The sequence below is a fragment of the Sardina pilchardus genome, chromosome 10, assembly GCF_963854185.1.
Source record: "Sardina pilchardus chromosome 10, fSarPil1.1, whole genome shotgun sequence".
NCBI classification, from domain to species: Eukaryota; Metazoa; Chordata; class Actinopteri; order Clupeiformes; family Clupeidae; genus Sardina; species Sardina pilchardus.
In genome coordinates, this window is record NC_085003.1 from 28,794,132 (window position 1) to 28,809,131 (window position 15,000).

A 15,000-nucleotide genomic window follows, 5' to 3' on the forward strand; every position below is an offset into this window, starting at 1 on the left:
GGGGAGCCTCTCAGCACCTGCAGTCATCTATCTCCATCTCCTCTCACACCAGCAGAGAGAGGGAGGAGGAGGAGAGAGGGAGGAGGAGGAGAGAGGGAAGAGGAGAGGAGGGGAGGAGATTGAGAAGGGGAGAGAGAGAGAGAAGGGGAGAGAGATGGAGAGAGAGGGAGAGAGAGGGGGAGAGAGAGATAGAGAGGGATAGGTAGAGAGACAGGGAAGGAGAGAGAGAGAGAGACTTGACTTTAGAGTTTCCTTTATTGCCAGTCAATAAGGAAAATCACAGCAATAAAACCGGCCCATGTTAAAAAAAAACAAAACTCCCCCCCCCACCCAAAACCCCCACAATTTGACAAAAATAAACCCACCAAAACAAACAAACAACCAAAAACAGACCAAAACAGTATCAGTCACCATTGAAATAGTTCAAAAATTAAACACTAATTCCCCTTCTTCACCCAGTGCACAAATACAACCCTCAACCCCCCATGTTTCATTGAAAGACTCCAGATCCCCAACTAACTGAAAAAAGTTGTACTCAATTCTCAGCCTTGTGGCCAACGACAGTTTCAGCAGAGCCACTGGCTCTGTTATACCTGTCCCCTCGACCCTGTTCCTCCGTGACACCCATGCTGCCATCTTGGCCTGTCCAAAAAGAAAATTCAAAAGAACCACGTGTGGCTTCCTAGCTACAGAATATTTAGGCCCAAAAATAAACAAACCCCAAGAAAAAAACTCCCCCAATCGCTCACACCACTCCTTCACTAACTGAAACACACACCCCAGCCTAGGGCATTCTATGAACAAATGTGTCAGAGTCTCATCCTCCCCACAAAAAACACACTCTACCCCTACACCTGGTTCTAAGTGTGCTCTGTGTCTGTTCGTAGCTATTGCACCATGTACAATTCTCCACTGGAGATCCCCCATTCGCTTTTGAATGGGACTCTTGTACATAGACCGCCAACTGCCTTTCGGAGAAGGGCCTGGCCCCAAAAAACCCCACCACCTCGACTCCTTAAGCCCAGAGAGGGCCTGAATGTTCTTGACCTTAGCACAGATTTGATAGAGTGCCTTCTTGCTTGTACTCTCAAAAACGTCCAACTGTGGTGTCGCGAAACTGAGAAGCACACCTTGCCCCTCCTGCCACTGTCCAACAGCAGGTCTCACCCGTAGCTCAGGGAACCAGTCCAGCTCTCCTGTGCACTCCATTGGAGACAGGAGGCAGCACTTCACATCGTCCGGGATACTCCTCCGGATGTCCGTCAACATCTTTGCAACAAACCGGACTGAAACGGTCCCAGTAAGTCGTGCCACCTCCTCCGCAGTGCGCCAGGAGCCCCCCACCACTAAATGCTTCAGCTTTGTGATGTCAGCCCGGAGAAAACCAGCCCTCAAAGCGGGGGACTGCAAAGCCACCACATGTAGAGCTGTATTATGGAACAGGGGCTCCTCTCCCACCCACATACTGGGTACAATGTTCCTTCCCTGGATGTTTAAAAGCGTCCAAGCCCTCAGGACTGACTGGTAGAAAGGGGTCAGCCCTGTAAGTCCCACAGAGCCCAGGTCCATCAAAAACAGCTGCCTGTCCATGCCCAAACTGCCGGCTTCCCTCAACAGAGCACAAGCAGTCTGTGCCCAGCTGACCTCAGGGACATATAGCAGCCTTTGGGCTGCTTGCAGCCGGAAAGCATCCACTCTGCTTCCTATGTCCATGAGACCTTGGCCCCCCTCCTGCAACGGAAGGTACAACACCGCAGCTTTGAGCCAGTGCTGCCCTGACCAAAAGAAATCCACCATCATGCGCTGAATCTCCACCACCAACTCCTTTGGTGGATCCAGAACCGACATCCGGTGCCACAGAGCCGAAGCAATGAGATTATTCAGGACCAGAACCCGCCCCCTATACGACAGCTGAGGTAGCAACCATTTCCATCTAGACAACCGAGCACACAAATTGTTGACTAGCCCTTCCCAATTCTTCAACTGAAAATCAACATCCCCTAAAAAAACACCCAAAAATTTTAAACCTTTCTGGCTCCATTTTAGGTTACAAGGAAGTCTTGGCGCATCTCCCTCCCTCCCACACCACAAAGCTTCACTCTTTGCCCAGTTCACCTTTGCCGATGATGCTCTCTCAAATACTACTAAGGACTGTTGAACAGAGGACACATCATTATCATTGCAGACCATCACAGTCACATCATCCGCATATGCCGACAGTTTTACCGGCACCTCTAAACCCCCCGCCCTAAAACCCCCCAACCTACCCCTAAGTAGACATAACAGCGGCTCAATGGATATAGCGTATAGCAACCCTGAGAGAGGGCAGCCCTGTCTAATACCCCTGCCCACCCGAATGGGGGTGCTCAGACCCCCAGCAACCTTAACCATACACACCGCATTATTGTAAAGGAGCCTCACCCGTGATATAAAACATTCCCCAAACCCAAACGCCTTTAAAGTGTTAAAAAGAAAAACATGGTCAACACGATCGAACGCTTTTTCCTGGTCCAGCGACAGCATTCCCAGGTTAAGATCACGACCTTTAGCCAGATCTAATAGGTCACGAATTAAAAACAAATTGTCCTGGATTGTTCGATCCCTAATACAGTAGGACTGGTCCCTATGAATTATTGTGTCCATGTGTTCCCCAAGTCTATTTGCCATTACTTTCGAAAATATTTTATAGTCTGTACAAAGTAGAGCCACAGGCCTCCAGTTTGCGAGCAAACCCAGGTCCCCCTTCTTGGGGAGAAGTGTCAGGGCCGCCCGTCGACAGCTCTCAGAAAGGGACCCATCACTGATCCACTCCTGCAGCACTTCCAAGAAGTCCTTCCCAATCATCTCCCAGAAAACCTTATAAAAGTCTGCAGGGAGGCCGTCCATGCCGGGAGCTCGCCCTATGGACAGCTGTTGTACAGCAGCAGTCACTTCCTGAAAAGTTATTCCAGAGTCCAAACTTTCCCTCTGATGAGCACTGATTTGTGGGAGGTTCTGAAGAATGTCATGTATGCTCTGCACGTCCACCTCCTCCGCAGCATACAAGTCAGTATAAAAACGAACAGCCAACCTGCGCATCTCTGAGGGGTCAGAGGTGCTGCCACCCGCAGGAGTTTTGAGACTGAGCATTTGTGCATTCTGCCCAGTCTTCTTCTCCAAACCAAAAAAGAAAGATGTAGGGCCATCAATGTCCCTCAAAGTAATGAACCTGCTTCTAACTAAAGCCCCTTTAACCCTCTCCTGTAACAAGGAACTAAGCTCCTGTCGTTTAGACTTTATGGGCTCGTTTACAGAGTTATTGCTACCTGAATATTGTTGTTCCAAAAGTAAAATCTCCCTTTCCAAACGTGTAAGAGAACTCCTAACCGCTGCAGATGAAAAAGAGGCATACTGCTGACAAAAAACCTTGATTTGAACCTTCCCAATCTCCCACCACTGTGACTTGTTCTTATATAAAGCCCTCTGCATCCTCCAGTGCCCCCAAAAATCCCTAAAGCTTTTACAGAAATCACTATCCTGTAATAATTTAACGTTGAACTGCCAGTACGCACTCCTTCTCCTCGCCAGCCCAACTGAAATATCCATTGCTACACAATGGTGGTCAGAGAAAGAAGTTGGATAGATGTGAACACCCAATACTCTATTCCATGCTGATCTAGATATGTAAACTCTATCAAGCCTAGCAGCGTAGAGCCTGTCCACAGAGGCACTTATCCATGTATACTGCCTTATGCCTACATTCTTCTCCCTCCAGCCATCAACAAGGTCCATCAGACCAACCATTCTGTCTAAGGCCCTTGCTGATGGCGGATGGGGTTCCACACCATTTCTGTCATGCCTAAAATCAATGGTACAATTCCAGTCCCCACCTAAAACAAGAATATCATCCTCCCCGCAGCCCCGCAGCCCCTGATAAACATTTTGAAAAAAAGTGACTCTGTCACAACCCCTGTTTGGAGCATACACATTAACAAAAACAAAAACAGACTCCCCAATCTCAGCCTTCACTGCTAAACAGCGCCCCCTCTCTATCTCCCACGTTGCTAACACATTTACTGTCAGCGAAGAGGAAAAAAGCACGGCAACACCAGCACTAAAATTCGACCCATGGCTTAGGAAATGTTTCCCCTCCCACCATAGCCCCCAGTCTGATTCATTATTTATATCCGTGTGAGTTTCTTGTAAGAAAACCACCCCAAACTGTTTGACCTTCAACATATCCGCAATGAAAGCCCGTTTCCCTCTATCTCTTGCCCCGTTTACATTTAAGGATGCTACTCTTAAAACCCCCATGAGAAAGAAAAGGAGAGATACAGAAAAGAACCAGAAAAGAAAAGATAGAACACCCATGTGCATCATTTAGCTTTCCCTTTCTTTAGACCAGTCTTCTTACTTTTCCTAATTGCCGTTAAGCGCTGCTTTAAGCGGTAACGCTTTTGTTTCGACAAAATGTCATACCCCACCGTCTTGCGCGCCTTGATCACTGACCTCACGAACTTATCCAGATCCGGGAAATACTTCCCAACTGGTACCCGTCTACCTTTCGTTTCATCTAGGTACGCGTTGATCTGATCCACCGTATAGACATCTTCCCCGTCTTCATAATCAAACTGACCCAGATCAGACATTTCAGAAACCCCATCATCATTATCATCGTCTGAACCCTCCGAGCTTAGCAGCTCATCCATAGTGTCCTCCATGTCATCCTCCCCTTCCATCCTCGCTACCTCAGTACAACACTCACCCTCTCCACCAGCGACTGTAGCCTTCCCTCCCAACCCATGCTCTTCGCTGGACTCAATAACTGTTTCACATACCTCCTCACGCTCAGCCGCTCCATGAGAAAAAGATGTACCTTCACCCGGATCATCCGGCCCACTAGGTGCCTGTGTTGGCGGGACTTCCCTGTCCGGCTCGTCCTCCCCCGGGCCTGCTGCCACAACGCCAGCTGTAGTTGTATCATTATGCGGCTGATCCCCGCTCGTTCGCTTGTGTGGACAAGCGAAACGCTTATGGCCTATATCACCACACTCAAAACACTTCAGGCTCTCTGTTGTCGCGAAAAGCATATACGTACTCCCCATATATGGTACGCGAAACGACACATCTAAACTTTTTGTCGGCTCATTCAAAAACATAAACACTTGTCTCCTGAAAGACAGAATATGTTTAAGAGCCGGGTTTTTACAACCTAGAGGGATCATTGTTAACGTGCTCGCAAAGGTCCCAAAGCGAGCTAGCTCTTTCTTGATTGCGTCGTTGCCTATAAACGGCGGAACATTAGAAATGGTAACTTTTGTCGCTGGCGCAGACAAAGGTGTGACTGGCAAAAAAGTGTCTCTGACCCATAATCCAGACTCAACCACAGCGCAAGCCAGGTCCTGGGTTTTTAAGAAAACGACCACTGCTTTATTCATCCTAGACGCAGAGCCTATATTCCCTGCCCCTACTTTATCAGCGATTGCCATCAATACCTCCTCTATCGCCACTACCGATTCAGGCACACACCTGACTCCATTACGAATTGAGAGAGATGGCGTGTCCCCTGGCTGGGAACACGCCATCTTCAACAATAACAAAGTAACGCAACACCTAACAAAAGTTTGCACGATAGTGCAAATCACCACAACAAAACGAAGAGAGAGAGAGAGAGAGAGAGAGAGAGAGAGATGAGGAGGGAGACAGAAAGAGAGTGGGAGGGAGATGGAGAGAGAGAGAAAAGGAAGGGAGAGAGAGAGGGAGAGAGAGAGGAAGAGAGAGAGTCTCAGGCGTGCTGCTCCTGCTCCTGCTCCTGCTGCTGCTGCTGATGTACTGTGATGAGGTGCAGTGCGACTGCGATGCCTCTGAAGGACAGAGAAGAGAGTGCAGAAAAACAAGCAAATGGAGATGTGAGATAAAAGACACTGCGCTGACTGCTGGGGTGATGGGGTCTGTTGGCGAAGTGTGTGTGTGTGTGTGTGTGTGTGTGTGTGTGTGTGTGTGTGTGTGTGTGTGTGTGTGTGTGTGTGTATGTGTGTGTGCGTGTGAGTGTGTGTGTGTGTGTGTGTGTGTGTGTATGGAGGAGATAGGGGTAGGGGTGAATGTGGAGAGGAGAAGCAATATACAGAAGGCAGAATGTCACCCGGTGTGTTGCGCGAGATGAGAGGTGATGAAATGCTGTTGCTTTGCCCTTGTCTCTTTCGCTCTCCCTTTTCTTGGAGAATGCCCCCCCCCCAAGCACACACACACACACACACACACACACACACACACACACACACACAAACACACACTCACACACTTCCTCCCTCCTCTTCACCGTTTGGCTTTTCGGCTTTTGTGCGAAACTTTCAGGGCCAGTGAACACACAACCCCTTTCTCCCTCTCTGTCTCTCTCTCTCCCTGTCAGTCTGTCCATCTCCTCCAAGAGCGAGTGGTGTGTGTGTGTGTGTGTGTGTGTGTGTGTGGTAGAGCTCAGGGAGGAGAGGCGGTGTGCTCGTCTCTTTATCTGCGCCTTTTCTTCCCGTGGCTGACTGTGTCTGTCTCTGTGCCGACGCTCCTCACCCACAGCTGGAGACCAGGGGACTGGGGCTGCTCACACTCGCACAAACACACACACTCACTCACACACACACACACACACACACACACACACACACACACACACACACAGTGTGTCGACGCTCCTCACCCACAGCTGGAGACCAGGGGGCTGGGGCTGCTCACACTTGCACACACCAGAGACAAAAGGGACCTTTGTACTTCTGCTGCAGTACTGAGAGGTTTATTCTGTCTATGTCTGCTCCCTCCATCCCTCTCTCTCTCTCTGTCTCTCTCTTGTTCGTTCTCTCTCTCACTCTCTGTCTTTATCTCTTTTCATCCCTCTCTCTCATGCTCTCTCTGTCTCTGTGACTCTCACTTTCTTTCTATCTTTTTCATTTCTCTCTCTGTCTCTCACTCCTTCTCTCTCTCTCGTCCTTGTCTCTCTCTCTGTCTCTCTCTCTCTCTTTCAGTATTTCTTCCTTTCTTTCTCTCCCCTTTCATCTGGATCTATGACTGAATTTGTACATCTACCCTCATCTACCTCTCTCTCCCCCCCCCCCCCCTCTCTCTCTCTCTGTCTGTCTCTATAATGTGATTCTGTTTTTCTTTCCCTCGCTCTCTGTCTGTCTATGGTTGCTTACTCCCCCATTCCCACTGAAGCACTTGAGGGCTAGCGCTCATCGTTAGCGCCGACGCTTTTAAGTGCTAATGGTTTTGATCAGCCCCGTGCTCATGATGTCAGGGCTGGGCTCTGCGCGGAGCTAACGTGCAGCAACGTGCAGCAACCATATGGAACACCAGTCAGCTGAGGAGGAGACAGTTCTCAGGCGTCAGGGGCAGAGAGACAGACAGACAGACAGACAGACAGACAGACAGGCAGACAGACAGGCAGAGAGACAGACAGACAGGCAGGCAGAGAGATAGACAGACAGACAGACAGACAGACAGGCAGACACTCAGACAGACAGACAGACAGACAGGCAGACAGACAGACAGACAGACAGACAGACAGACAGACAGGCAGACAGACAGACAGACAGACAGACAGGCAGAGAGATAGACAGACAGACAGACAGACAGACAGACAGGCAGACAGACAGACAGACAGACAGACAGACAGGCAGAGAGATAGACAGACAGACAGACAGACAGGCAGGCAGAGAGACAGACAGACAGACAGACAGACAGACAGACAGGCAGAGAGATAGACAGACAGACAGACAGACAGACAGACAGGCAGGCAGACACATGTTGGCATGTTCCTCACCAAGCAAATCCCCTCCACACACACACACACACACACACACACACACACACACACACACACACACACACACACACACACACACACTCACACTCACACATGAAATCAAACGTGTGTAGCGCGGAGTGCCGTTTTCCAACCAGGGGGAAATGTGAGAACAGCTGTTTGCACATTCTGACAGTTTCCTCATTGTTAAATGGAGGCTCGAGCCTTTGGCCTCGACATGGGGTTTGATAGGTAAACTGAGAACGGAGTGGAGAGATGAAGAGAGAGAGAGAGGGAGGAAAAAAGATGGATTAATGTTTCATTTGGAAGAGGCAGCCGCATGAGAGTCAGAAATTGGCTTGAGGAGCACCTTCCTTGTGTGTTTGTGTGTGTGTATGTGTGCGCAAGTGTGTATCACAACTACTGTGCAAGGACAGCGAGTAGTAAGTGGTGTACTCCTCTATAGTGCGGAACTGTGGAAGTGAACTGCAGTGCTGTGACAGCTCAGGTACACACACACACACACACACACACACACACAGTCTTCATTGATCCCTGAAGGGGAATCTCGACCTTGAGTGCTGCCAGACTCTGGCAAACAATGGCACACATGCTAAAGCCTTTCCACTCACACTCTATCCGGTGTACAGTATCTCACACTCACGTTGAATGCGGTCAAGTGTGTGTGTGTGTGTTCTCCATTACTAATTAATAATAAAGGCGAACCATGGCACGTATACAGCTGAAGGTGCAGGAGCAGACGATGATGGTGACAGGAACAGCTCGTTTGCATAGCTGCTTACACACGCATATGAATGGGTTTGCTATATGATATGTGTGCTCTCTTAGACAAGGACACTCATCTATCCTGGTCCGTGTGTGTGTGTGTGTGCGTGTGTGTGTGTACGTGTGTGTGTGTGTGTTTGTGGGCGTGCACGTGTATACGTGTGTGTGTGTGTTTGTGTTCTTGTGTGTCCGTGTGCGTCTGTGTGTGTGTGTGTGTGTGTGTGTGTGTGTGTGTGTGCGCAGTGGGGGTGTGTTATCATGGTCCCAGTCCTCACAGTGGAAAATGACCTGCCTCCCCTCATTACCGACCACCTAATGAGAAGTGACACAGTAATTGCAGCGTCTCTTTAAAGGAATTGTTGCCTGTCTCCTCCCACACTACATATCTACCTTGTACGTATGAGTGGACAAGGTGTGTGTGTGTGTGTGTGTGTGTGTGTGTGTATGTGTGTATGAAGGTGTTACATGTAGAGTTTGCGTTTGTTCATGTGTGTATCTTTTTTCGAGTTGTCTTTCCGCATAAGTGTGTGTGTGTGTGTGTGTGTGTGTGTGTGTGTGTGTGTGTGTGTGTGTGTGTGTGTGTGTGTGTGTGTGTGTGTGTGTGTGTGTGTGTGTGTGTGCGTATGTCCTTCTTCACTAAGTACCATCCTCTAAAGCCTCCCCACTGGGCCCCTGCACACCCTGTGGGGTGCTGAAGACTCCTCTGATGCATGGGGGTCACCTTGTGTGGAGGCAGGCAGGCAGAAGAAGCTGGACATCCCTCCCAGCCCCTACACACACACACACACACACACACACACACACACACACACACACGGCTCACTGAATTCAAGCCGGTAGCCACTGATATGCAAGCGTAGGACAGTCCAACATCCCCCTCCAAGTCAGGGTGCCAGGAGTCGGGTGCGGTGCGGTGGGGAGGGAACAGTGGGGTTGGGAGGGATGGGTGGGGTGGGGTGGGGTAGGGTGGGGTGAGATGGAGGCAGATGCTCATTCTGGGTACTGACAGAAAAGTTGCGAGGGCCAGTGCACTCCAGTCTTGTTTTTTGAGTGTATGTGTGTGTGTGTGTGTGTGTGTGTGTGTGTGTGTGTTGTTGCTGCTGCCTGCTGTGTCCTCCCTCCCTGGCGCTGGCTCTGTTTTTAATCTGCGCTGCTTTTCTCTGCGTCTTGTTCTCCTCTGCACAGTGGCGACCCTTCCTGCCAGGCTTGAAGTACGAGGTCATCGACTCGGCCTACATCTCTCTATACACAGGTAAGCTGACCACAGACAGCATACAGAGAGCTTCAAGAGGTTCACAAGCGTGCGCGCACACACACACACACACACACACACACACAGACACACACACGCACACACACACATGTATGTCATTCAGACAACAAACAGCTGAAATGGATCGGGCTTCAGAAAAGAAAAAAGAAGAAAAAAGCTTTTAAGACAGACGCTAAAGTGCTGCATTCTATAATCAGAGTTGTCATAATCAGTGACTGCTATTCCTGGCATGCTCAGGCCTTTGGGTGCACCACACCCAAGTTGTCATGGCGATCCACCATATGCTGCCAGCAGTGGATGAACGCAAAACAGCACACCCATTTGAGACCGAGTGCATCGCCCTGCAGTCTGCTCCTTGATTAGGGAGCAATGCAACGGATAGCAGTTGAATCCCTAATGTCATTGGCCAAGCTGTTTTGGGGCGAGGGGCGTATTGGAGAGAGGAAACCAGTATTGCCCCCCTCACACAAACACATACACACACACACACACACACACACACACACACACACACACACACACACACATCCGGTTTCCCCTCAGTAATGAGGGAACGAGTGTTGTGTGTGGCTCCATGGCGGTTAAAACAACATTAGAGGACCGCATGCTGTCTGGTCCCACTGTATCAGCCTGTAATGAGCTGGCACCAACACCAGACACTGTCCCCTTAGGGAGGAGAGGCGGTGCGATTGGAGACGCATGCCCACTCCCCACTCCTGTCCCCTCTCTCTCTCTCTCTCTCTCTCTTTCTCTCTCTCTCTCTCTCTGTCCCCCTTCTCTCTGTCACACACACTGTATTTCTCTCTCTCTTTATTTCTCTCTCGTTCTCCCTCTCCCTCCCTCTCTCACGCATACACACACACACACACACACACATACACACACACACACACACACACTGGCTTTCTCAGTCACTCTCTCTCCCTCCTCTCTTTTTGTTTGGGTTTCTAATGTATGTTGTTTTAAGTCTTTGTCAGTTTCCTTTTTTCTGGTTACAAAGGGAACTTAAAAGTCAAAGCCTCTCTCACTCTCCGTACGCCCTTCCAGTCAGACAAAGAACATCTTTATGATTCTCTTAACAGGACCGACTGATCACAGCAGTGGTTTTGGCTGAAAATTGTATGACCAGGCAAATTAATGTCAATTTCTTTTTTCCCTTTTCCACAGTGTTCAGTCGTCACTATTGTTTCTCGGCTGTCATAAAGCTCTCTCTTTGATAAACAATTCATAATTGTGCAAATATCATGAAAGTGTCTCAGTTCGGTCTCAAGTAAATAGACATGAGAAAGCAGAAGCAATTGCAGTTCTACTTTCCCGTTTCAGAGTCCCTTTCATGTGCTCCAGAGGGAACAAAAGCAACACACACACAAGCCTGAACACAGACACTCAATCTTTTGGGAATTTTGTTTCATGAAAAAGCGCCTCAAACTTTAGTGCCTTGAGTGAGGTTAAATTGTTTACAACCTCCAGTCTGTTGTTTGTGTGTGTGTGTGTGTGTGTGTGTGTGTGTGTGTGTGTGTGTGTGTGTGTGTGTGTGTGTGTGGAGGAGGGGGGGGGGTTGTTATGTACACAAACAAATGTGCGGTAGTCAGTGAGCTAGGCGCTGACCTTAGACTGCGGTTGCCATAGAGATGGGAGCGGCAGCCAACCGCTGCGTCCATGTAGTCGTCATGGGGATCGGACAGAGATGCACGGCAGAGGGATGTGCCTTGCTAGCGGCCTTGTTTTCCTGGCCTAGAGCTTGACATGCCATTGAATGGACATCAAAGACACAAAGAAGCAGACATTTTAAACATGTAATTATGTGGATATGAAATGATAGGATTAAACATGAGTTGATTACTATTTAATGCTCATTTCTTTCCTTTGTAGTCATGGTCGAACATCAGAAGCTACTAATAAATGACTTAGCATTTGGTTATGTAGCAGACGCTTTGCACAGGGTGGCTCTTTGTGGATGTCTGGTTAATGTTTCTGCAGTAACGGGCTCAGAGGGAGTGAAACCTGACCTTGGTTGCTGTTAGCCATTTTTGTTTATTTTTTTTTCTCCCCCAGTTGAGCCTTAGCGAACCCAGTAGCATAGCCCAAAACAGCTGTTCTCCGCTGGGCTTACCACAGCGCAATCAAATTGAAAAGCACTTGTTGAGAAGGTCTCTTGACATGTTTTTGTTTGCAAGGGCCATTATCGTCTACATTGTAAGAGCAAATTGGATTGCTCGACTGGAAAGCGTTTGGCAAAAAAAAAAAGCAAAAAAAAAAAGCAAAGAAAAAAAGCGTCAAAAAGCTGTTTTCCACTTGTCTTTGATTGGGAGCAGGCGGCTGTGTTTGCGCACCCCTGCCTGCTCTCCTCCGAGCTGCCTTAATGGCGTTGACTCTCGCCAAGTCAGTCAAACACCTCACACACATGCGTCACTCCTCCAGCGCTAGCTGCTCCGCAGCACTCCCCTGGCGTATGCTGATGAGGGTGGGGGCAGTGGGGGTGGTGGGGGTGGGGTGGGGTCTGCATGGACGGGCTGATGAGCCTGTGGGATGCAGGTCGCCTGGCAACTGTGTTGGTGGTGGTGACTGACGTATGCTGTGTTGTGTAAGCTGTGGTGCGTGGTGTTGGTAAGAGATCTCCGTGGGGGCGGGGGGGGGGGGGGGGGTGCGGCGGGGGTGCTATGTTCAGGTGAAAGTGACTGGTATTTAATTAGCGGATGCCTTGCTTTATCCAAAGCGACACAGACTCACGAGGCCACAGACTGCCACACAGCGCAGAGAGCTGAGGGACAGAGGACCTGTCTCTGGTTACACACCTGACAGCCACACACACACACACACACACACACACACACACACACACACACACACACACTCGCCTGTGGCATGCTGTGGTATAATGTGGATGACCTTACATGACCTGTGTGTGTGTGTGTGTGTGTGTGTGTGTCAGAGAGAGTGAGTGTGAGTGTGTGTATGACTGTGTGACTGAGTATGAGTGTACAGTATGTGTGTGTGTGAGAGAGAGTGAGTGTGAGTGTTTGTTTCAGTTTCTGCCTACATCTGTGTGTATATGTGGGTGTGTGTATATGAGAGGGAGAGAGAGAGAGAGAGTGTGTGTGTGTGTGTGTGTGTGTGCGCGTGTGTTTATGTTAGCGTGTAAACCACTGTTCTTGCAGTACTCTGAGTTGGATGCCCTCCCTGCCCTCTGAAGTGCTTGCTGGGCTCCTGTGTTTTGGCCGCGTATCGATCCAGCTGTTCCTGCCTCTGCACCCCTGAGCTCAGCTCTGCTGAATTTGAACTAGACCGGACGAACACGGATGCTCCTCACCCCCTCTGCACACACACACACCTCTCCTCCTCTCCTCCTTCTCTCCTCTCTTCTGTCTCTTCTGTCCTCCTCTCCTCTGCTTCTGTCTCTCCTCTTCACCTCTTTCTCTCCTCTTTTCTTCCTTTCTTCTGTCTCCTCCTCTCATCTGTATCTCATTTCCATCTCTCTCCTTTATTTCTTCCTCCTCTCCTTCTCTTCGTCCTTTCATCTTCTCTTTTGTCTCTCCTTCTCCTCCTTTCATCCTCTCTTCTGTCTCGTACTCCTCTCCTTCTCCTCCTCTCCTCCTCCTCTTCCGCTCCTCCACCAGGAACAGGTCAGAGAGACAGGTGTGGGTGTACTCTGATCTCCAGGCCTCTGCCCTCCTCCTCCACTCTCTCCTTCCTCTTCTTTTTCTTCACTCCCTCGTTCAGGCTCTCTGTCTCTGGGTGCCTCTTTCACTCTCCGACTCATTAACTGCCTCTGCCTCCTGTGTCTTTTGTGTCACTCTCTCTCTTTCTCTCTCTCTCTCTCTCTGTCTCTCTCCCTCTCTCTATCTCTCCTTCTTTATCTCTCTCTGTCAGTCTACCCATTCATCCACCTCTCTACACTCCCTTGACCTTCTCTCCCCATCTCGCTTTCCCCCGTCTCCATTCTTAACCTTTCTCCTTTTGGCACTTTCACGCCAACTCTCTCTCTCACACACGCACGCACGCATGCACGCACACACGCACGCACGCGCACACACACACACACGCACACATAGACAGACACCCACACACACTCACACAATCTCTCTCCATCTCTCTGTTTCTCTCTCTTTCTCTCACCTTTCCTTCTCTCTACTCTCGCTTCTTCTTAATCTCCTCTTCTTAAGCTTAGTAGCTACACTCTCACTCTCTCTCTCTCTCTTCCTCACTCTCTCTCTATCTCTCTCTCTCCCTCTCTCCCTCCCACCCTCTCTCTCCCTCTCTCTCTCCCTCTCCCTCTCCCTCTCTCCCTCCCTCCTTCTCTCTCTCTCTCTCTCCTGCGCGGGGGGGAAGTCAGATGTCTCCGCGCCGCGCCCATCTCCCCTCGGGGAGGAAGGTGATGCGGTCTCCGTCTTAATTAAAGAGCATGTCTCCTATCAGGCGGAGCGGGCAGCGCCCCATAAATCATACCCGCTCACCTTCCCAGCGCCAATCGATGGCAGTAATTAAGCCCACTTTTTGCCCCTCTCTCTCTCTCTCTGGGGGTGAGGTCTGCACTGACTGGCCTCTCCTGCAGGAGGAGGAAGAGGAGGAGGAGATGGAGGAAGGGTGCGATCAGCGTGTCTTAATGACTGGTCTCCTGGAGGAGGAGGAGGAAGAGGAGGAGGAGGAGATGGAGGGAGGAAGGATGCGATCAGGGCGTCCTAATGAGGGGCCTCCTGGAGGAGGAGGAAGAGGTGGAGGAAAAGTACGACCGGTGTGTCTTAATGACTGCGTTTACATGCACTTCAGTATCCCGGTTATGAGGCTTATCCCGATTTTGATTATATTCAGGATACGGTGTTTACATGAACACAGAGAAACCCGGTTATTAACATTCCTGAATACTAGTATTCCAATTACCAACAATAAAGCTCTATTGCGTCTATTGCATGCGTTTGCATGAGAAACCGTTACTGTAGAAATACTGTGTGCATACATGGAACAGTATCCCGGGATACTGAAGTGCATGTAAACAGTCACTGACTGGCCTCTTGGAGGCGGAGGAAGAGGAGGAGGAAGGGTGCGATCAGTGCGTCCTAACGAGGGGACGACTAGAGGAGGAAGGGTGCGATCAGTGCGTCCTAACGAGGGGACGACTAGAGGAGGAAGGGTGCGATCAGTGCATCCTAATGAGGGGACGACTGGATGAGGA

The 15,000-nt window shown here is 49.8% G+C and overlaps 1 protein-coding gene across 1 annotated transcript in view; it reads left to right on the plus strand.

The window, feature by feature from the left end:
• The window catches only part of b4galnt4a (beta-1,4-N-acetyl-galactosaminyl transferase 4a), a 155,603-nt gene that overhangs the window by 127,183 nt on the left and 13,420 nt on the right, over positions 1–15,000 (plus strand). The window contains exon 9 of the mRNA XM_062546509.1: positions 9,743–9,809. Within this exon, the coding sequence (XP_062402493.1) occupies positions 9,743–9,809 (67 nt within the window). The remainder of the gene's footprint in view (positions 1–9,742; positions 9,810–15,000) is intronic.